Genomic DNA, 22,912 nt, shown 5'->3' with positions numbered 1-22,912 from the left:
ATCCAATACCTTTATCCTTTCTCGTGAGAACAGCATCTCTACTTCTTAATGTATTCTTACCAGTGGCGATCTTAGCATGTAAATCTTGGTGGGGTAAAAAAAAAAAAAAGAGATGCATGCCAGAAAAGCCACTACACAACACAACACTAAACAATACATTAATTGCACTTTAACGGTGACAAACGGTGCCCACAAACTGTTAGGGCCTATATAAAGCTGTCCCAACATCTTACCGCTGCTACACCTGGCTATCAGCGGAACCTTATCTGGCAGCGAAACAGTTAATTCAGTCTAATTTACTGCCTTTTAAAAATACATAGCTGATATGGCTGACTTGCTTAAACCAATGAGGTTTCTAATGACAATTGAGATGTACAAAATATGGCATAAGGGGATGACAAGCGGATAAGAGGCAATCCTTAATTTCAATTAAGACATTAATGAGCGTGCTAGGGCGGACGTAACGTTAGTCAATATAACTATTTGTTTAGCACTTCTGAAATGTACAGTGACAGGATTGAGAACATGGGCCATTCTAACAGTGTTCTCCCTGTACCCCAAGTCAGAACTGTAAGATAAATAAAGGGGGCATATAAGCAGAAAATGAAAGCTCTTACAATATTAATTTCTCTAAAACAGGTTATAGGCTACAGCAGAACATTCAGAATGGTAGGCAAAATGAAGAGGGGTAAATAGACCAAATTATTAGGGTGAGGCACATGGGCTACTAACATCTTACTACACAATATACAGTTGAAGTCGTAAATTTACATACACTTAGGTTGGAGTAAATTAAAACTTGTTTTTCATCCACTCCAAAAATTTCTAGTTAAACTATAGTTTTGGCAAGTCGGTTGGGACATTTACTTTGTGCATGACACAAGTAATTATCCAACAATTGTTTACAGACAGATTATTTCACTTAATCACAATTCCAGTGGGTCAGAAGTTTACATACACTAAGTTGACTGCCTTTAAACAGCTTGGAAAATTCCAGACAATGTCATGGTTTTAAAGGCTTCTTATAGGCTAATTGACATCATTTGAGTCAAATGGAGGTGTCCCTGTGGATGTATTTCAAGGCCTACCTTCAAACTCAGTACCTCTTTGCTTGACATCATGGGAAAATCAAAAGAAATCAGCCAAACTTATAGACCTCCACAAGTCTGGTTCATCCTTGGGAGCAATTTCCAAAGGCCTGAAGGTACCACGTTCATCTGTCCAAACAATAGTAAGCAAGTACAAACACCATGGGACCACGCAGCCGTCAACCCGCTCAGGAAGGAGACACGTTCTGTCTCTTAGAGAGAGGAACATACTTTGGTGCACAAAAGTGCAAATCAATCCCAGAACAGCAGCAAAGGACCTCATGAAGATGCTGGTGGAAACAGGTTCAAAAGTATCTACATCCACAGTAAAACGAGTCATATATCAACATAACCTGAAAGGCCGCTTACCACTGCTCCAAAACTGCCATAAAAAAGCCAGACTACGGTTTGCAACTGCACATCGGGACAAAGATGGTACTTTCAGGAAAAATATCCTTTGGTCTGATTAAACAAAATTAGAACTGTTTGACCATAATGACCATCGTTATGTTTGGAGGAAAAAGGGGGGGTCTTGCCATCCCAACCGTGAAGCACGGGGGTGGCAGCATCATGTTGTGGTAGTGCTTTGCTGCAGGAGGGACTGGTGCACTTCACAAAATAGATGGCATCATGAGGCAGGAAAATTATGTGGATATATTGAAGCAACATCTCAAGATATCAGTCAGGAAGTTAAAGCTTGATCGCAAATGGGTCTGCCAAATGGACAATGACCCCAAGCATACTTCCAAAGTTGTGGCAATATGGTTTAAGGACAACAAAGTCAAAGTATTGGAGTGGCCATCACAAAGCCCTGACCTTAATTCTATAGACAATTTGTGGGTGGAACAGAAAAAGTGTGTGAAAGCAAGGAGGCCTATAAACCTGACTCAAGTTACACCAGCTCTGTCAAGAGGAATGGGCCAAAATTCACCCAACATATTGTGGGAAGCTTGTGGAAGGCTACCCGAAACGTTTGACCCAAGTTAAATAATTTAAAGGCATTTCTACCAAATACACTTAATTAGTATGTAAACTTCTGACCCTCAGGGAATGTGATTAAAGAAATAAAAATAAATGTGATTTTCTGGATTTTTTTTTCTCATTTTGTCTGTCATAGCTGAAGTGTACCTATGATGAAAATTACAGGCCTCTCTCATCTTTTTAAGTGGGAGAACTTGCACAATTGGTGGCTGACTAAATACTTTTTTGCCCCACTGTATCTCCCTGGCATATTACATAATTTATGCAGCAGCATACAATATATTTTTGGACTCACCTTGTTGTGCTGTGCTCACTTGAACAGGAAGGTGACGCGGCGGTCCTTGGTGGGAAAATGTTATCAAAGTCTGGCATTCTCTGGATTTATGATGCTTTCAAAACAAATTCAGAGTTGGTTGACCGTTCAAAACATATTTTCCCAGTTGGAGCTTGTTTATTCCCAGTTGTTTTGAACTCACCGAAGTGAAGTCAAGTTTTCGCATTTCCGAGTTAGTCGTTTTGAGCGTGGCACAAATCATGCTTCATTGACAGCATGGCTAATGTTAAATGTTTATCATTTTAAACTTTGAAAAGAGCCCCTTAATCCCAGATGTGGGACCACACAGCCAGTCACCGATTCCTTCCAAACCACTCGTTGAATTTGCGATTCCCAACTTGTGTAATGTTTCTGTCCAATGGCCTTTGAGCACCGATGTTTTATCTATAACTTCTCTTCATATGACAAGGATTAAAACAGATTTGCCAGTAGATTGTCGAGTTGATTCATGATGATGACTATTAGCTAAGCTTGTTAAAGTATTTACCTTTATTTAACTAGGCAAGTCAGTCAAGAACAGATTCTTATTTTCAATGACAGCCAAGGAACTGCCTGTTCAGGGGCAGAATGACCTTGTCAGCTCAGGGGTTTGAACTTGCAACCTTCCAGTTACTAGTCCAACACTCTAACCACTAGGCTACCCTGCCACCTTAGTATGTTGACATGAACAGTCCAATCAAAGCTACTTTACATATAACATGATTTAAAGTAATTTTATCTGTGGCCAATGACCTTGAGCCTTCTTGGATGGGCACTGCTAATATAACACCCGAAGGGAGAGAATTTAAGGTCTCCTCTTACACTTGGCAGTGATGTAGTCCCCATGAGTGACAGACACTGAGTCAATCACGGTGCAACGCTCCGTATTTGAAAGCACTGAACTAGGCTGAAACACCTGCATTTGGAGCTGCCTTAAGAAAACAAAAAAGAAAACAAAGGAGACCATGTTTGTATGTGGCTTTATTAACTCTGATATATTTTTTACATTGTTTGTTTGCAAATTGCTATGTGACACATATTAATGCAAAAATAACATGTTAGATTGTTGAAGAGAGGGAAAGATTGAAGTGTAGGGTCATTGAGGTTGGACGGGATTTTGGGGATGGGGCCAGGGTCTATAAGACGTTAGTATGGCTCTTTTTTATTTTCTCAGAAGTACTGAGTTAAGTAGGAGGATTTTGACATTTGGAGCCAATGTTGTAAACCGTGAACGACCACACACTCCAGTAAAGTAGGTAGCAGCATGCACCTTTAATGTTTGTTTGCGGACCGCCATTATCATTACTGAATAAAAATATAAACGCAACATGCAACAATTTGAAATCAGTCAATTGAAATTAACATAACATTTTCTGACAAAAGCTCTGGTTGACATAACTGCAATCAGCATGCCAATTGCACACTCCCTCAAAATTTGAGACATCTGTAGCATTGTGTTTTGTGACAAAACTGCATGTTTTAAAATGCCTTTTAGTGTCCCCAGCACAAAGTACACCTGTGTAATGATCATGCTGTTTACTCAGCTTCTTGATATGCCACACCTGTCAGGTGGATTAATTATCTTGGTAAAGGAGAAATGCTCACTAACAGGGATGTAAACATTTGTGCACAAAATTTGAAAGAAATAAGCTTTTTGTATGTATGGAACATTTCTGGGATCTTTTATTTCAGCTCATGAAACATGGGACCAACACTTTACACATTGCATTTATAATTTTTTCTTTAGTATAAGTTGTCGAGTCAAATATACTGTATCCATTTTAAGTCTACATTTAGCAAAAATTAATTTTCTTATACATTTTGGGCAGTTAGCTGACTAACTCATTGGAACAGCGCCCAGTTAAGGTGTTCTCATTCATAGGTTCGGTTTGCTCCAAGCAGAACTCGGCTAGGCGAAGTGAACGGCTGCGCTCGCATATTCCGTTAGAATACATTCATTTGAAAAACTAGAATAAAGGTGGCAATATTACTTTTTGTCACTCTTAAGACGCCATAGCCAGTACATTCCTCAAATTAGTCCGAATGAATCTAAGATAACTCAAATGTGTAATTAATTTTCCAGAGGTCATAGTTGCGCAACTTTTCATCCAAGATGATTGGTACAATATATCTCAAGTGAAAAAATGTCCATGAACTAGTAGTCTGCAATTGAATGACACTTCATTGAAGACTCCCTACTGTTGACCAATCACAGACGAAGGGGCATAGACTTCGGCTAGCAAACTTCAGCTTGCCACAAGAAAAATTTGGTTGAACAGTCGGAAAAAAAACCTGCCGAATGCTGCTGAACACCAAAATGAACAAAAACGTCAAAAACAATTGTCACATATGCAAACTGTTTAACGTTGGGTGACAAAAATAACCAGAGGGGTCACAGTCAGCGAACGGTTCTAAAAACAGAAATAACTTCAATCGAGTGCAAACAAAAATAGAAAACAAGTGCAAATAGTAAAATGAATTAATAGAACTGCCTCAGTTTCTGTAGATAGGATTTGTCTTTTGCATTGTGCAACAAAGTGCATGAAAAAAAAGTAATGTAACGTTTCTTCACTTGAAGTGATTTACCTGAGAAAAAACACGCAGACAGTTGGGTTAATGGCACCCTATTCTCTGGTCAAAAGGGAATAGGGCGCCATTTTGGATTCAGCTTTAGTCTACAGTATAGATGACAGTTGGCCTAGACCGGTACAATTATATATGGATGCAGCCGGGTTGTCTTCCGTTGCAGTCTTCTTCTCTGGTTTCTCTCAGCCTCCCTTCATTCTTCACCTTTCTCTTCCATCTCTGAATCTTTCTCTAAATTGCCTCTCTCCTCAGTCGGTCCTTTCCTTCCCTCCTCCACTGCTGCTGCTTCCCTTTTTTCTGTGACCCTCTCCTCCACTTTGACTGCTGTCCATTTTTCCTCCATGTCCTCCATCTTTCGTTCCTCACCTGACTCCTCTAAAGTAAGTTCCATCCGCTCCTCTTCCTCTTCTTCCAACTCATCCATCTTCAGCAACTTCTCCTCCACTCCTAGAATCTCCTTCTCCATGGCAAAGTATTTTTCTGGCATCTCTCCTCTTTCATCCTCCATGGCCAAAGCCTTTTCTGCAATCCTCTCCTCTTCTCCTTTCACCACTTTCCCCTCTTCATCCTCCATGACCAAGTATTTTTCTGGTGTCTCTCGTCTTTCATCCTCCATGGACAAAGCATTTTCTGCAATCCTCTCCTCGTCTTCTCCTTTTCCTTCCACCCCTTCTCCCTCCAACTCCATGACTGTCTCCTCATCCTCTCTCTCATCTTCTCTCTCCCTGTGGGAGTGTTTGCTCTCCTGGCTACTGCTCACTGCGTCCTCAGGCAGAGGCTGCCAGTAGTCATACAGTTTACCCTGGAGGCAACAGAAATATTGCATTACTATAAAACACATCACACTGCTATCAAACATGAATTACTACAGCTTACCCTGGAGGGAGGGAACATACATTATTAGAGCAGTTTCTCTCTGCAATGGTAAATACACAGAATTAAACCAAACACAGCTCTGCGATACCATAGTTTACCCTGGCAGTACTTCCCAGCAGTATATAAACTCAGAAAAAAAAAGAAACTTCCTCTCACTGTCAAGTATTTTGGCTGCGTTTATTTTCAGCAAACTTAACATGTGTACATATTTGTACGAACATAAGATACAACAACTGAGACATAAACTGACAAGTTCCACAGACATGTGACTAACCTGAAATTGGATAATGTGTCCCTGAACAAAGTGGGGGGTCAAAATCAAAAGTAACAGTCAGTATCTTGTGTGGCCACCAGCTGCATTAAGTACTACAGCGCATCTCCTCCTCATGGACTGCACCAGATTTGCCAGTTCTTGCTGTGAGATGTTACCCCACTCTCCCACCAAGGCACCTGCAAGTTCCCGGACATTTCTGGGGGGAATGGCCTTAGCCCAGAATGAGCAGTATGGCTGGTTGCATTGTCATGCTGGAGGGTCATGTCAGGATGAGCCTGCAGGAAGGGTACCACATTAGGGAGGAGGATGTTTTCCCTGTAAAGCACAGCGTTGAGATTGCCTGCAATGACAACAAGCTCAGTCCGATGATGCTGTGAAACACCTCTCCATACCATGACGGACCCTCCACCTCGATCCCGCTCCAGAGTACAGGCCTCAGAGTGAAGCTAATTTCTTTGACGATAAACGCGTATCCGACCATCACCCCTGGTGAGCCCAAACCGCAACTATTCAGTGAAGAGCACTTTGTGCCAGTCCTGTCTGGTCCAGCGACGGTGGGTTTGTGCCCATAGGCGACGTTGTTGCCGGTGATGTCTGGTGAGGACCTGCCTTACAACAGGCCTACAAGCCCTCAGTCCAGCCTCTCTCAGCCTATTGCGGACAGTCTGAGCACTGATGGAGGGATTGTATGTTCCTGGTTTAACTCGGGTAGTTGTTGTTGCCGTCCTGTACCTGTCCCGCAGTTGTGATGTTTGGATGTACTGATCCTGTGCAGGTGTTGTTACACGTGGTCTGCGACTGCGAGGACGATCAGAGGTCCATCCTGTCTCCCTTTAGCGCTGTCTAAGGCGTCTCACAGTATGGACATTGCAATTTATTGCCCTGGCCACATCTGCAGTCCTCATGCCTCCTTGCAGCATGCCTAAGGCACGTTCACACATATGAGCAGAGACCCTGGGCATCTTTCTTTTGGTGTTTTTCAGAGTCAGTAGAAAGGCCTCTTTAATGTCCTAAGTTTCCATAACTGTGACCTTAATTGCCTACTGTCTAAACTGTTAGTGTCTTAATGACCGTTCCACAGGTGCATGTTCATTAATTGTTTATGGTTCATTGAACAAGCATGGAAAACAATGTTTAAACCCTTTTTTTCTTTGAAGGACAGGGTCCTGAAAAAGGGATGTTTCTTTTCTTGCTGAGTTTAGAACACTTCTAGCTATGTCTTTATGTACTGTAGTTATGCCATGGTCTACCTGGAGAGGCCTGGTTCTCTGGACCAGCACCTGCCACTTGGTGTAGATCCTGGCTACAAAGTCTTTCACCTGGAGAGAGGGGGAGGGAGAAAGAAAGACGAGAAAGATAGAGAGAGGAAGTGAGCGAAAGGGGGGTTAAGAGCAGTTTAACCAGAGAGATCATATCATTAATGCATTTATGCGGGTTACAGATCCATTGAAATGTCTATATGGAAGGAGTGACCACATACCTTGCTCCTGTACAGCATCTTCTCACTCTCCCTGATGTCACACTTGATGTGTTTCTCCAGCTCAGCACATAGCAACAACAACTGGTTCTTCTGCTCCGGAGGGAAGAACTCAAAGTTGGTGGCTTCATTAGCCAGGGCCAGGAGGCTGTAGCAGAGGTAGTAAGCCTGAAAACAACATGTTCATTAGGCACCAAACGGAAGTACACTGACTGAACCGGGGAGGGACTACTTGGATTATTGGTCCAATAAAAAAATATTTTTGTTGAAATCACTGTTCATTGTCTGCCCTAATGAACAAAACCCTAGTACTCCTGATTTACATGAACAACAGTGGTGTACTAATTAGGAACCAGACGGAAACAAACAAACCTAAGATGGGAGTGACTATCTGCTGCACTTGTCTAATAAGAAACGTGTTTTGTTGCATAAACATTTTCTGTTGCAAAATGACCCTTATAGACCCTGGTAAATAACCCTTTGCCGACCTGCTGGTCCAGAGAGGCACAGTCCTCTTCCTCCTCTTCCCTCTCTCTGTGTGCGTTTTGACTCCTCCTGAAGGAGGTGGCCAGGCCCCGGAGGAGTGAGGATGGGCGCATGCGGGGGAGGTACCGACGCAGGTCTGACAGCTGGAACTCTGTATTGGAGGGCCTGTAAGTGCATCTGATGTTCAGCAGCTTGGAGATGGCCGACACACTGAGGTGTCTCCTGAGTTGCTTGCCACGAATGTTGTCTGGCAGTAGCTGGACCAACCAGCGCAGGTTGTGGTGGTCATCACTCAGGTCAATCAGCGACATGCAGATCCTGGGCAGCTACAGGATGAAACAGGAGATAGATCAACATCAGAAGAAAAAGAAAACACACAAAAGTGACATGAGTTTACCAAGTGAAGGAAAGAAAGGTCAACCTAGAGAAAGAAGAACAAAATCGTGACATTGTCTTGGTTTAGGAGGGGAATTCCCTTTTCAACCTCATGTATTAAATCACCAGTGTCTACTTTTGTGAAAATGGTGCATGTCTACATTCAGCAGCTAAAAAGATAAGGTCCTAAACAAGTCCTCGAAGACATGATCATAGAGTAGTTTTTTTTTAAATGTCAGCGTCCGAAATCGGTCTTGCCTACTACTTACTAAAACTACATGCTGTGTATCATACAACATAGGCTACTACTTACATCATACTGTGGAGTTAAATTGAAAGCAGTAAGCAACACATAACATACAAGGCTCATTCATTCTGAGAATGCATCAAATGTGCAATTGCATCGATTCCCGCCATTTGTTCATTTTGGTATAGCGTGTCATCCTGTGATTATCAGCTGTTGTCAGCTTACCTTTATTTAACTAAGCAAGTCAGTTAAGAACAAATTCTTATTTACAATGATGGCCTAGGAACAGTGGGTTAATTGACTTGTTCAGGGGTAGAACGACAGATTTTTACCTTGTCAGCTCAGGGATTCGATCTAGCAACGCTCTAACCACTAGACTACCTGCCGTCCCAATCACACGTGGGTCTGGAAATAATTATATTCCTCCATATTGTGCTCCAAATTCTATTAGATGAAAAGCTGAAATGAGTATGACATCCTGGAATTTAAAGTACTCAAACATCTAAATTTGTTATACGATAAAAACATTCAATTTTTGCATTCCCAAAATGCCTACTATTTATAACGGAAGTACGAGTATTCAGACATGGCCAGTGATTTTCAAAACCCGCAATGCTTTCCAGCCAGAGGGAGGGCATTTCCCTGCTCCCCATGTAACCACAAGTTTATTCAAATGTTTTTACTTTCACCACATCATATTGAACTTTTTCACTTTGGGCTCAATTCAATCCGTAGTGCTGAAGAGCTGCACTACAGCTCGATAGAAATGTGAAAGGTAATGCTCCCCACGTTAGTGGAGACGGCAGTCACGGTAACCAATGCATATGTCAGCTCAAATCGGAAATTACCTTTATATTTCGATCGTGCTGTTTCGCTGAACTTCAGCGATACCGATTGAATAGAAATCTTTATCTTTACAAAACAGATGTGATGTTTTCACATGTATGGTGCTGGAAATAATGAATTAGAGTTTGGAAAGTGGTGGAATTGCCCTTTAAGTATTGTTACGCTTAATTAGACGGCTGACACAGGCAAATCGGAGATTAAGTTTGAAAGGCTGAGGCGGGGACTGAACCCACAACCATCGGTGTTGTACATGACTGTTTTCTACTGGACCACGCAGGAGAAAGAAATTAAAGGTTGACTGACCATGACGTCCCAGTCCCTGATGCTGCTGATCAGGTTGCGCAGTAGAGAGCGGAGGTGCTCAGTGGGCTGGAGGGTGAGCTGTGTGTCCAAGCCCACTCTGCTCATCACCGTCAGGAGTAACAACAGTTCTCCGTCACTGTAGGCCCGCGGGCACAATGACGTACATTGAGACAGGTACTTGATGACGCTATCAAAGTTGTGTTCAGGGAAAGTGCTGAGCTCCTTCTTACTGGACAGGCTCTCTGTGTTGATCTGGAAGCCCTCTCTACACAGACAAACATACAGGTAGTTATTATCAGTCTATCATCACATTTTTTTGAACAAAGTTTATATTGACACATGCTTACAGCAGGTCTCCCTCAGTGAAGGGGGGTTGTAGGTTCTCCAGGGGGAACAGGGTGACGAAGGGAACCCCCATGTTCATGAAGACCAGGGTCACGTCTCCAACACTGGGCACCCACACCTCAAAGCGCTCATTCTTATTCAGCATCATGTGTTCAGCAGCGGAGCAGGCAATATCTTTGAGGGCCTTTAGTACCTGATGACAGGTCAGCTTGTCTGAGTGGACTGACACCATCTACAGGAGGGAGGGAAAGAGAGATAGTCAAAAGGATTTCTTTAATAAGCCATCCTCATTTGATTAACCCCCCTCCCCTAAAAACACATTGCATACCACGAGAGAGAAAGACAGATCCATCCATTAATATTTAATTCAAGAAATTATTCAAACAAATCTATTTGTAAAAGGGGGTGTGGAATAGTACCTGGAAGAGCCAACGGGCCACCTGGGGAGGGCAGGGGGAGGAGCGGTAGGCTCTCTGGATCAGCTCGGAACTGACATGGGACCTGAACTGGTCTGGAGTGGACCTGCGCGATACCAAGGGGGAGGGAGAGAGAGAAAATTAGGGTGATGGGAGCAAGAGAGGTTAGAACTAAACATTGAACTGCCTCTCTTTCAGCCTGTTCACTCACACACACACAAAAAGTCTTACCAGAGTAGCGTTTTCTGTGCGGTGTCTCGAGGGGAGACGTTACAGTGTCTCAGCTGCAGTGTGTGTTGGCTGAAAAGACGGCCAAAGTTGTCCAGGCTAAACATCGCTTCGCCGGGGTGCAGGTCCCGGATGGCACTGGACACCACCGAAAAACGCTGCAGGAACTCCCTGGGCGGAGAAGAATGTGGAATTGTGGTCATTTCACCCTTCCCCAGTGGTCTCCAAACTGTTGTTGTCGTGCCTCCTCTGTTCTTACTTTCGTTTGTGTGAAATGGCCTCTTCTATTTTCTCTGTGCTCTCCTACTCTGCATTTAAGTGTGTGTGTGTGTGTATGTGTGTGTGTTAAGCGTATGTGCTGTTACCTCTGCTGGTGGGAGATGGCCGCCTCCATGTTCTCTGCGCTCTCATCCTCCTCCTCCTCCTCCGCCAGTCTCAGCAGGTTCTCCTCACAGGACAGACGCAGCTTGGTCTCCATCTCCTTAGACCTTGGGGGAATACCCATGACATTGCACACATTATGACATCGTATGCATACGATATGACATAGAAGTCTCGTTGAAGCAATGCAGAGACCTCTACATCTCCTTAAACAAGGGGGGTGGGGGGTGGAGACAACAAGGACAGAACAATGTCATGTCGTCATTTTAAAGCAATGCAGTGATTTTGCCATCACCTTGACCCACATGGAGAAAATAGCACCTATAATAGTCAGGTATGATCAGGCAATACCTTTGAATGCTCTCCTTTTCCTTCAGCATCTCGTCCAGGTTGTTCCTGTAACTCGTGGGTTTGGCTTTAGACGTCACAGGCTGCCAGAGAGAACACACAAACGTCATCACCTCATTTAGACCGAGTTCATACTAGTGTAACACACTGTAATATTGTTAGTGACGACTTGGGATATGTAGTCCACTATTTTTCTGCACCTCAAATGAGTCATTTGAATTTTTCTAACCTTCTACTGTAGGTTAACGAAACACAACCAAACGACATGCTAGAAATTAGCTGCTACATTGTTGCTATACTGCACATTTAAGCCTACTTCAAAACTGGAAAATTACAATGAGTAAATACACATTTAAACAATAATCTTGAGTCCCAAATGGCACCCCATTCCCCACATAGAGCATTGCTTTTGACCAGGGTCCATAGGGACACCATTTGGAACACAGCCCTAAGAAAGTAGCATTTTACCAGCTGGCTGTGGTGTCGGGGCCCAACAGGGGTGCTGGGTGCAGTGAAGGTTCCTTTCTCTGGGGTGTCTGGGGGGCGGGCGGTACGGTCCAGGATCTGCTGCAGGGATGGCAGCTCGTCCTCACTGCTGCTGCTGCTGCTGGCCTGAGATAGCTCCAACTCTAGACCCAGGTCGAGGCCTAGGCCCAGCTCCACATCTAGAGGGTCCTCCTCCAGAAATATCAGACTTTTCTGGGGATTGTCCATCTTGCTTCTTTTTTCTCCTTCTTCAAGGAATGATAAACTCTTCTGGTCTCCTTCCTTCCTCTTTTCACCCTCCTTTCCTTTTCGGTCCAGTCGTGAGGTGGGAGAAAGGAGGAAGGGAGAGCGGGTGCTGGCTTTGAAGTCTGCAGTCCCCATGTTAAACGACTCGTCCTTACACAAGGATGAGGACTTTGCGGAGGCTGAGAGGAGGATAGTTTTCAGGGTGGAAGACTCATTCTTGAGGTTGGCATACTCATTCATAGGTGACTCCAAGCCTGCTGAAGGAATACCAGGAGATCTGGGTCCTGCCTCTGTCTTAACAGACTCGTCCGCAAACCGTCTCACAGCGGGAAAAGTAGGACTTGTTTTCAGTTTGGACGTGACATCCTCCATCGTAACAGACTCATCCTTAGGGGATGATGGCTTCCCTGAGGACGTGCAGGTGATGGTCCTGTATGAGGCGGTCTTTAATTTAGTCAAGTCAGTCCCGCACGACTCCAGCCTTAAAAAAGAGGGAGAGTAGATGTTAGGGCCCAGGAGTAGTTTAGAGGGGTCCACTGCCGCTACCTTACAGGGAAAGATATTGGGGCCAGAGATTCGCTCCGAGGGGGAGATTTGGGGGATTTCTCTGGGGCTTGTTACAGAGGTGGGCCGCAGTCTTTTAGAAGCACCACAGACTGTAGCCGACACACCAGATACAAGAACCTTGTGTACAGAGGGCGACCCGTCTCCTCTCTGGGGACTGGAGGAAAAGGTCATCGCTGCTCTCGACAGGCTAGAGGTTATGGGGTCAGGAGTGAAAAGGTCATTCAGGTCATCCGGCAAGGCCGACATTCCCCGGGGGCGAGTGACGTTTCGGTTCTGTGCCAATCCGAGATGGCGCAGAGAACTAGAGCAGCTGGAGTATGAGCTGTGAGACCTCGAGACAGGTTTGGGGGTTCTTCTGTCGGTGCGACCTGTCGGTTCTCTTCCTCTACTCTCTGGCGCTCTTGCTCTGCCCTCTTTCCTTCTGCTGCATTCTCCTCTACTAGCACTTTTGACAGGCAAGTTCGCTGGGTGACCGGATTGGAGATTACTACCACTATAAACAGATTGAGGGTTGACAGATTGGTGATTCATTCCACTGTATCTACACTGAGGATTGCTATTCTCCCTCACACTGTTCCTGCATGGTGGTTGTCCTCGGTTGTTAAAGACCTGCCTCGCAGGCTTGGGTGAAGGGAGTGGAGAAGTAGGAACAATTTCCATCCCTCTCGCCATCCCTCCCTCCGTCTTCTTAGGGGTGAGACGCTCCTTCAAACTCAGAATAGGACCTGAGTTCAGACTGTTTTTCATGAAGACTTTCTTCAGGTAGGATGGGCTGGGGGGGGGGGTGGTATTTACAACAGAGCATTTAGCCATCGCAAACCAGACAAAATATCACAATCAGCAAGATTTACAGCTTTTCAATCATTATTTCAATTGATGATATATTCATTGATTCATGTAAAAAAATAACTTAGAAATGCCTTATGAGCCTAGATAGTACAATTATCTAACTTATCAGAACCCAAAATATAAGGTTGGCTTACTCCATTGTCTGTCTTTCTGTAGCAATTTTCAGCAAGTACACTTCATGCAAAGTTAACCCTAATAGTAATTGCCCAATGGGGACAAATCAAGTTTTAAAATGTTTATTTCACCTTTATTTAACCAGGTAGGCCAGTTGAGAACAAGTTCTCATTTACAACTGCGACCTGGCCAAGATAAAGCCAAGCAGTGTGACAAAAACAACAGAGTTACACAAACAAGCGTACAGTCAATAACACAAAAGAAAAGAAAAATAGAAAAGTCTATGTAGTGTTTGCAAATGTAGAAGAGTAGAGGGGTAAGGCAATAAATAGGCCATAGAGGCAAAAATAATTACAACTTAGCATTAATACTGCAGTGATAGATGTGCAGATGATGATGTACAAGTAGAGATACTAGGGTGCAAAAGAGCAAGAGGGTAAGTAATAATATGGGGATGAGGTAGTCGGGTGTGCTATTTACAGATTAACTTTAAGCATCAGCTGTACACAGCCAGACAGGGAGATATAAGACTCCAGCTTCAGAGATTTTTGCAATTCGTTCCAGTCATTGGCAGCCAAAGGAAGTGTTGGATTTGGGGATGACCAGTGCAATATACCTGCTGGAGCGCGTCCTACAGGTGGGTGTTGCTATGGTGACCAGTGAGCTGAGATAAGGCGGGGCTTCACCTAGCAAAGACTTATAGATGACCTGGAGCCAGTGGGTTTGGCGACGGATATGTAGTGAGGGCCAGCCAACGAGAGCGTACAGGTCGCAGTGGTGGGTAGTATATGGGGCGTTGGTGATAAAATGGATGGCACTGTGATAGCAAACTGGATGTAGTCTGAGTAGAGTGTTGGGGGCTATTTTGTAAATGACATCGCCGAAGTCAAGGATAGGTAGGATAGTCAGTTTTACGAGGGTATGTTTGGCGTGTGAGGCTTTGTTGCAAAATAGGAAGAATCACCAGCATCACCAGCAGCAAGAGCAACATTGATCTATACAGAGAAAAGGAGTCGGCCCGAGAATTGAACCCTGTGGCACGCCCATAGACTGCCAGAGGACCGGACAACAGGCCCTCCGATTTGACACACTGAATTCTATCTGAGAAGTAGTTGATGAACCAGGCGAGGCAGTCATTTGAGAAGTCAAGGCTATCGAGTCTGTCGATAACAATGCGGTGATTGACTAGTCAAAAGCCTTGGTCATGTCGATGAAGACGGCTGCACTTTTTTGTCTTTTATCGATGGCAGTTAGAAAAGTCTATGTAGTGTTTGCAAATGTAGAAGAGTAGAGGGGTAAGGCAATAAATAGGCCATAGAGGCAAAAATAAGTACTGTCTTTTATCGATGGCAGTTATGATATCGTTTAGTACCTTGAGCGTGGCTGAGGTTCACCCATGACCAGCTCGGAAACCAAATTGCATAGTGGAGAAGGTACAGTGGGATTCGAAATGGTCGGTGATCTGTTTATTATCTTGGCTTTCAAAGATTTTAAAAAGGGCAGGGCAAGATGGATATAGGTCTATAACAGTTGGGTCTAGAGTGTCTCCCCCTTTGAAGAGGGGGATGAGCGCGGCAGCTTTCCAATCTTTGGGGATCTCAGACGATACGAAAGAGGTTGAATAGGCTAGTAATAGGGGCTGCAACAATTTCAGCGGATAATTTTTAGAAAGAGAGGGTCCACGTTGTGTTGAATGTCTACCCTTCTCACCTGGCTGTTCCATAGGGTGGGTGACTGGTACAGATAGGGGATGGGCTTGAGTTTGGCCTATAGTCCTCCGGACGCAGTTTCTTATTGGCCATTTCCTCCCCTTTCGTTCTCTCCTCCAAGTCTGGGTTTCTACCCCTCTTCTGCGACAGGGATTTGGTGCCTACTGGTGGGAGAAAGCATCAGCAGCATCAAAAACAACAACTCGAATAGTTCAAAAAGTAAAATACTATAGAATGAGTAAGTGGGTTCTAGAAAGACCCTTCAATAGATGTGAAAACGTTAAAATTACATTTTTCATAAAACGAGGGGAAAAAGTCATTTAACACACATTACAATAAAACAGAGTCCCACTAGATTACAACTCTATTTTTCCATCAGCTAACTGCTGCACTTCATACTCTCAACAAATCATTAGTCAAATGACAGAGGGGCATCAGAAACTACTATACTTGTCTGCATCAGCATTGTTACTGTATAAAAACAACATTGAAACATCATTTGGAGATGGTTACCCTACTGATTTGTTTATAGACTACATTTACACAGGTTCAGTAATCTATTCAGCAATCTAAACTAAGAGGTCTAGGATGTGCTTGTTATTTTACATGAGTTAGGTATAATTTGTACCTGGAGTGAACAGTTTGCTAGTTTGAGTGGTTCCTCTGTTGTCCAGGGAACCACCACTCTGCGGAAAAACAAACATATTAGTCATTTATATTATACAGAGCGACTTACAGGTGTGAGTGCCTACATTTTTGTACTGGTCCCCTGTGGGTATCGAACCCACAACCCTGGCGTTTTAGGCACCATGCTCTACCAACTGAGCCAATATCAACATCAGTAGATGGATTTCCCTCCAAATGGTGACAGATTTCACGCAAATATTCTCAAATCTGCATTAAAACCAATAGTCACATTTTTCCAATAGAGATGTTTGGACTCGTTGCCGATAAAAAGGCTGTGCGTGACGACGTAGTGCACATAAAATAACTTTTGCAGTTAAATAAAATATACAAGTTAAATGGGTTTCCATCCCATTTGTCATAACAAATGTTGAGTTATATAGCAAAGGTGCCCACTCTGGTCTTGATAGGTGCTCTCTAACCCAGTGGTTCCCAGACTGTGGGGCGGGGCACAGTGTGTCATGAACAGTGCTTGTGCCCATAGAAATAGATGTGGGGTGCTGGATGTTCCCCAATGCTGGAAGGGGGACCTGGGTGAAACATTTTGGGAACCCCTAGCCACCAGCTTGCAGATACAGTGCGGGTAAGTTGCCAACATGAGATTATTTTTATTTGTCAAACGGCAGCCAAGCATCAATCGTCATGTCACCAGAATAAGACTTCATATTTATTGGCAAGGAGCACCAAGCTCATCACTGTGCACTTTCACCACCCTGTGAAGTTCATCATAACTTATTTTATCTGTAGCCTAATAAACTGCATGCTTTCCCAAGTCGTAGAGGGAGGACCAGACACGTCATTGCCCAACTCCAAATTTACTTCGATATGATGGTTATTACATCAATATTAGTGCATAAAGGAGTTTCCACCTCCATTTCACAAAAAGATCCCACCTTGTATAGCGTATTTTGTGTTTATCAACATTTGGAAAGGTTACCGACAAATGTGCTGTTTCCATCAAGTCTGTCGTGAATGTTTTTTTATTCCACATAAAGGTTGGATGGAAACCTTATCATTGATTTGTAATTATTGAACTGTGTAAGGTGAGAGTTTAGATTATGGTCTGTGTTTGTATCTGCTGCTGACACCACGTTTCGGGATCAATATAGATCTTTAGCCATCTACCTGCTGTGGATTGACAGGGCTACACATGGTGTGTGACAGTGGACAACCGTTCTTCATTGTGTCCTTCCTGTCGTCACCTGCTGTGTACTGGGGGGTAGACTGGAGGGGCAAGCCAGCAGTAAACAGAGCGCTAGAGCTCCCAACATCACTGATGCCTGTTCCCGTATCAACCCTAGGGTCCAAGGTTATAGTCCTAGAGGGGTTAGGGGTCACAGGGCTGTGGGAAGTCTGTATCTTCCTGGTGATGGGGTTTGTTAAGTTGGCCTTGCCATCCTTGGCTTCATCCCCACCTCCACCCCCAGAAGCTCGGTGGTGCACCCCTGGCGGTTGGGGAGGGTGAGGTCCAGGAGAGGGCTTGGCCCTCACTGGGTCCAGTCCTGGGCTTGTCAAGGGTGGCACTCGTTTTGGCAGGGGGTGCGTGTTCGGGTTGGACAGGCATCCGCGGGGCTGAGAGGGTTTCATGGGGGTCACCTGGAGGTAGGAGGCGGCTGGGGAGGGTTTGGGACCAGGCAACCCTAGAGTGATGACATCTTTGACTGCAAACACAGGAGGAAGAACGACACAGGTGTGAGCAAATAAACCAGCAGAGATATAACCCAGCACCATATGGATGAACCATCCCCTCCCAGTGCACCACAAGTTTGCTCAAAAGAAAAACGTACACTGTATTAATGCAGGTTAACAGCCACAAAAGCATTTTGTGGCCCACCACTATACGAAGGGCAACAAGATACCATAAATTGGTTAATAATAACTCAAATCAAGTATTTTCAGAATACAGGGAACGTGAGCAAGTAATAGTTCTGAGTTTGAGCCCAGAATAATCATGTAAGCTATATAGTTTGTTATGGTTATTGTGCCAAGGTGTCAAACACAATCCACAAAGCCAGAGACAAAGAAACAGACACCACGCAGAAGCAGACAGGGTTTTGACGCAGTTCAAGGGTTAGTGTAACCATAACACCAAATGACACAACAATGAAGCATTATGCTGTAGCCTGTTATTGCTCCAAGTCACAACCCAATAAAAAAAACAAAGACATTATCTGTTTCTCACCCGCATTGGTGCAGGGTAGCCTAGTGGTTAGAGCATTGGACTAGTAACCGGAAGGTTGCAAGTTCAAATCCCCGAGCTGACAAGGTACAAATCTGTCGTTCTGCCCCTGAACAGGCAGTTAACCCACTGTTCCTAGGCCGTCATTGAAAATAAGAATTTGTTCTTAACTGACTTGCCTAGTTAAATAAAGGTAAAATAAAAGATTCTATATACAGCTGAAGTCTGAAATTTACATACACCTTAGCCAAATACATTTAAACTCAGTTTCACAATTCCTGACATTTAATCCTAGTAAAAATGCCGTCTTAGGTCAATTAGGATCACCACTTCAATATAAGAATGTGAAATGTCAGAATAATAGTAGAGAATGATTTATTTCAGCTTTTAGTTCATTCATCACATTCCCAGTGGGTCAGAAGTTTCCATACACTCAATTAGTATTTGGTAGCATTGCCTTTAAATTGTTTAACTTGGGTCAAACGTTTCAGGTAGCCTTCCACAAGATTCCCACAATAAGTTGGGTGAATTTTGGCCCATTCCTCCTGACAGAGCTGGTGTAACTAAGTCAGGTTTGTAGGCCTCCTTGCTCGCACACACTTTTTCCATTCTGCACACTAATTTTCTATAGGATTGAGGTCAGGGCTTTGTGATGGCCACTCCAATACCTTGACTTTGTTGTCCTTAAGCCATTTTACCACAACTTTGGAAGTATGCTTGGGGTCATTGTCCATTTGGAAGACCCATTTGCAACCAAGCTTTAACTTCCTGACTGATGTCTTGAGATGTTGCTTCAATATATCCACATAATTTTCCATCCTCTTGATGCCACCTATTTTGGGAAGTTCACTAGGCCCTTCTGCAGCAAAGCACCCGAACAACATGAAGCGGTCACCCCCGTGCTTCACGGTTGGGATGGTGTTCTTCAGCTTGCAAGCCTCCCCCTTTGTCCAAACATAACAATGGTCATTATGGCCAAACAGTTCTATTTTTGTTTCATCAGACCAGAGGACATTTCTCCAAAAAGTACAATCTTTGTCCCCATGTGCAGTTGCAAACCGTAGTCTGGCTATATTTATGGCGGTTTTGGAGCAGTGGCTTCTTCCTTGCACCAAAGTACACCATCTCTAGGAGACAGAACGCGTCTCCTTCCTGAGCGGTATGACGGCTGCGTGGTCCCATGGTGTTTATACTTGCGTACTATTGTTTGTACAGATGAACGTGGTACCTCAAGGCGTTTGGAAATTGCTCCCAAGGATGAACCAGACTTGTGGTGGTCTACAATTTCTTTTCTGAGGTCTTGGCTAATTTCTTTCGATTTTCCCATGATGTCAAGCAAAGAGGCACTGAGTTTGAAGGTCGGCCTTGAAATACAGCCACAGGTACATCTCCAATTGACTCAAATGACATCCATTAGCCTATCAGAACCTTCTAAAGCCATGACATAATTTTCTGACCCACTGGAATTGTGATACAGTGAATTAAACGTGAAATAATTTGTCTGTAAACAATTGTTGGAAAAATGACTTGTGTCAAGCACAAAGTAAATGTCCTAACTGACTTGCCAAAACTATAGTTTGTTAACAAGACATTTTTGGAGTGGTTGAAAAACTAGTTTTAATGATTCCAAACTAAGTTTATGTAAACTTCTGACTTCAACTGTAAATACAATCTCACTCCGTTACATTAGCATGTGACAATGCCTGAGGCAGCCACAAGAAGCAGCAGGCACCACAGTTATCTGCGTGTAGTGAAATCATGTGTGTTTGTATATAAATAGGTTGCCTGAGTTCAGTGTTGTTTCATCAGTTGTCAAGGTCTGAAACTCACCAATACTGCCTTTTGGAGACAAGTAGTCTGCAATTGATCTGTAACAACAGACAAAAGTCAGTCAAGAAGTTATTCCCCAAAAAGTCAGGTTCAACATTATGCTTTATTTTAGTCAATTAAACATTGAAAATGGCATACAACAAGTCATTCATACAATGGAAAGAGCAACCTGACCGTGGCAAAGTATTTCATTTTTTATTTAACTAGGCAAGTCAGTTAAGAACAAATTCTTATTTGCAATGACGACCTATACTGAAGTAGATGGGTTACACCTGTCAAACCTGTCTCGCTCACATACTTGTGCATTAACTACGACACTAATAGTAAGTTAGTAAGGCTAGTTAGGCCTAATTGACAATAACACATTAAGTCTACAAAGCAACGTGTTTCATTCGTTAACTTAGTCTTAGCATAAATTTTAAAAAATCGTCTACAACGCAACACGTTTGTGTTTTTAGCTTGCTACTCTAGCAACCAAATATTCTGTCGACTTGTAATATATTGCTATCTACTGTAGCTAGCTAGCACTCCACTAGCTAGGTGACGTTAGATAGCTCCCAATGTTAATTAGACTTCCGCAAGAAACATCTAGCTAGCTAGGTTACACATCTGTATGTGAGATGACTAACTTACAAAGCTAGTAATTACTAGTTATCACTAACAAGTCAAAAAGTTTTGACAAGCTCACAATGGTTAACTTGGTGGTTAGTTTATGTTGCACAATACCGTCACAGATAGAACAATGAGACAGATGCTTCACCGGATGTGTAAATCTGAAGCATCCGGTTGACGTTTCCACTGAGGAAGACCAGTGGCAGAGTGGGAGAAATTAATTTTGGCCGTGCTACAAATGTTATCATCGATGAAACATTTGATCTCGATACAGTTTTTCTCTAGCCAAAACTACCTGTTACGAACACAATGGGCTAAGCTTAGTAGACTTTACCCTTTGCCAAATTGTATAAAAAGTGCGTTGTTTAGGAGTGCACTTTCCAATTGGATTATTGCACACATCAGAGTAGGCGTTCCCTAACGGAAATGTGCAACGCCCCAATAGCTTGCTCGTTCTGCCCACTATCATTCATGTGCTCCCATTGGAAAGGACAGTTAGTGGTATATCTTTTGTTAGTTATAAACAATCTTAGGTAGCGTTAGCTAGCATTATTTAGCTAGCTAGCTATATCTTCTGGAACGCAGTTAGTTTCTTACCTCCCATTTCCTTCAGAATGTATTTTTAAGTTAACATTTAAATTGACTTCGCTATGTATTTGTTTCCGTATCAGACTATCAATAATGATACTTTACCTCCTTTCACTCTCCCGCCTGCAGTAAAGTTGTTATGATACCCGCCATTTTTGTTAATTTCCACAATGGGTGGGTCTAAACATGAATGCGGATTGGTTAAAACCGCATTTAAACCAGTGTCTATTCCACAAATTACCACCGGCTTAATCTATTATATGAAAATGCCTATTTACACTGTTCCATCTGACTGCGCAATCCACTGTCTCATCATCACATCCAGGCCATTTATAAACTTGATCTCCAATGTAAAAACCATTTAGACATTCTTACATTTCGTTTCAACCGCGGAGATTTGTATAAAACTTTCTGTCTGTCTCTTGACATTTGCTACATTGTTTCAATATTCAAATTCGATCTCCAGCTGTTGCATAGTAATGAATGTGTCTGGCAGTCGAAATCATGAATGGATATATGTTTATGGATATATACAATGAAATGACGTGACTGTAAATTCGCCGTGGTTGGCTAGCTAACAAAGCAAGGGATAAGAACGTTACCAGCCAGTATAGCAATGGAACATTTAGAACGAACAACTGGGTCTTGTCCATAGATACAGAGCAAGAAGATTTGACTGGGTCGTGTCTCTTGGGTAGCAACCCTAGATTTCTGTCGGGATTATACCTTGTGGAAGGATGCAATATACTGAACAAAAATAAAAACGCAACAATTTATTGGGTAGCATCCCTAGATTTCTGTCGGGATTATACCTTGTGGAAGGATGCAATATACTGAACAAAAATATAAACGCAACAATTTCAAATATTTTGCTGTGTTACAGTTCATATGAGGAAATCAGTCAATTGAAATAAATACCGTAGGCCCTATTCTATGGATTTCACATGACTGGGAGCCTGGCCCAGCCAATCAGAATGCGTTTTTCCCTGACAAAGGGGCTGTATTACAGACAAAAATACTGTTCAGTACCCCACCCTCCCTCTCTGATGATCCCACAGGTGAAGAAGCCGGAAACTGTGTGCAGGCTTTTGTTTCAGCCCAGCACTAGCACACGTGATCTGACTAATTCTGTTCATGAACAGTTGATGATTTCAAAACAGGTGTATTAGTGAAAGGCTATAACAAAACCCTGCACACCCTGTGGCTCTCCAGAGATCACTGTTCTCGGTCCTGGGCTGGCGTGGTTACACGTGGTCAGTGGTTGTGATGCCGATTGGACATACAGGCAAATTCTCTAAAATGACATTGGAGACGGCTTATGGTAGAGAAATGAACATGTAATTATCTGGAAACAGCTCTGGTGGACATAACTGCATTCAGCATGCCAATTGTAAGCTCCCTCAAAATGTAAGAAATCTGTAGCATGAAAAACCTGCACATTTTAGAGTGGCCTTTTATTGTCCCCAGTACAGGATGCA

At 43.3% G+C, this 22,912-nt stretch overlaps 1 protein-coding gene across 1 annotated transcript; it reads right to left on the bottom strand.

Annotated features, from left to right (window-relative positions):
- Positions 1-4,047: 4,047 nt before the first annotated feature.
- On the bottom strand, positions 4,048-21,113 carry LOC112256659. The gene is made up of 16 exons (XM_042325436.1): positions 20,995-21,113; positions 20,235-20,272; positions 17,351-17,886; positions 16,170-16,227; positions 15,543-15,705; positions 12,039-13,641; positions 11,574-11,653; positions 11,207-11,329; positions 10,845-11,012; positions 10,617-10,719; positions 10,200-10,429; positions 9,853-10,117; positions 8,084-8,407; positions 7,599-7,763; positions 7,369-7,437; positions 4,048-5,770 (listed from the first exon to the last, which is right to left on the bottom strand). The coding sequence occupies exons 3-16, from the start codon at positions 17,810-17,812 to the stop codon at positions 5,162-5,164; spliced, it is 4,422 nt and encodes a 1,473-aa protein (XP_042181370.1). The 5' UTR covers positions 17,813-17,886; positions 20,235-20,272; positions 20,995-21,113; the 3' UTR covers positions 4,048-5,161.
- Positions 21,114-22,912: the final 1,799 nt, after the last annotated feature.

Source organism: Oncorhynchus tshawytscha, linkage group LG01, assembly GCF_018296145.1.
Source record: "Oncorhynchus tshawytscha isolate Ot180627B linkage group LG01, Otsh_v2.0, whole genome shotgun sequence".
Classification (NCBI taxonomy): domain Eukaryota; kingdom Metazoa; phylum Chordata; class Actinopteri; order Salmoniformes; family Salmonidae; genus Oncorhynchus; species Oncorhynchus tshawytscha.
Note: the sequence above shows the minus strand (reverse complement) of the source record. Positions and strands in the feature narration are given on the sequence as shown.

Coding starts and splice junctions, on each gene's coding strand:
- LOC112256659 (XM_042325436.1), bottom strand. CDS start 17,812: ATGAAACCCTCTCAGCCCCGCGGATGCCTGTCCAACCCGAACACGCAC. Junction 11,330..11,573: donor GAAAAGGAGAGCATTCAAAG/GTATTGCCTGAT, acceptor TATTCCCCCAAG/GTCTAAGGAGATGGAGACCA. Junction 8,408..9,852: donor TCAGGGACTGGGACGTCATG/GTCAGTCAACCT, acceptor TTCATCCTGTAG/CTGCCCAGGATCTGCATGTC.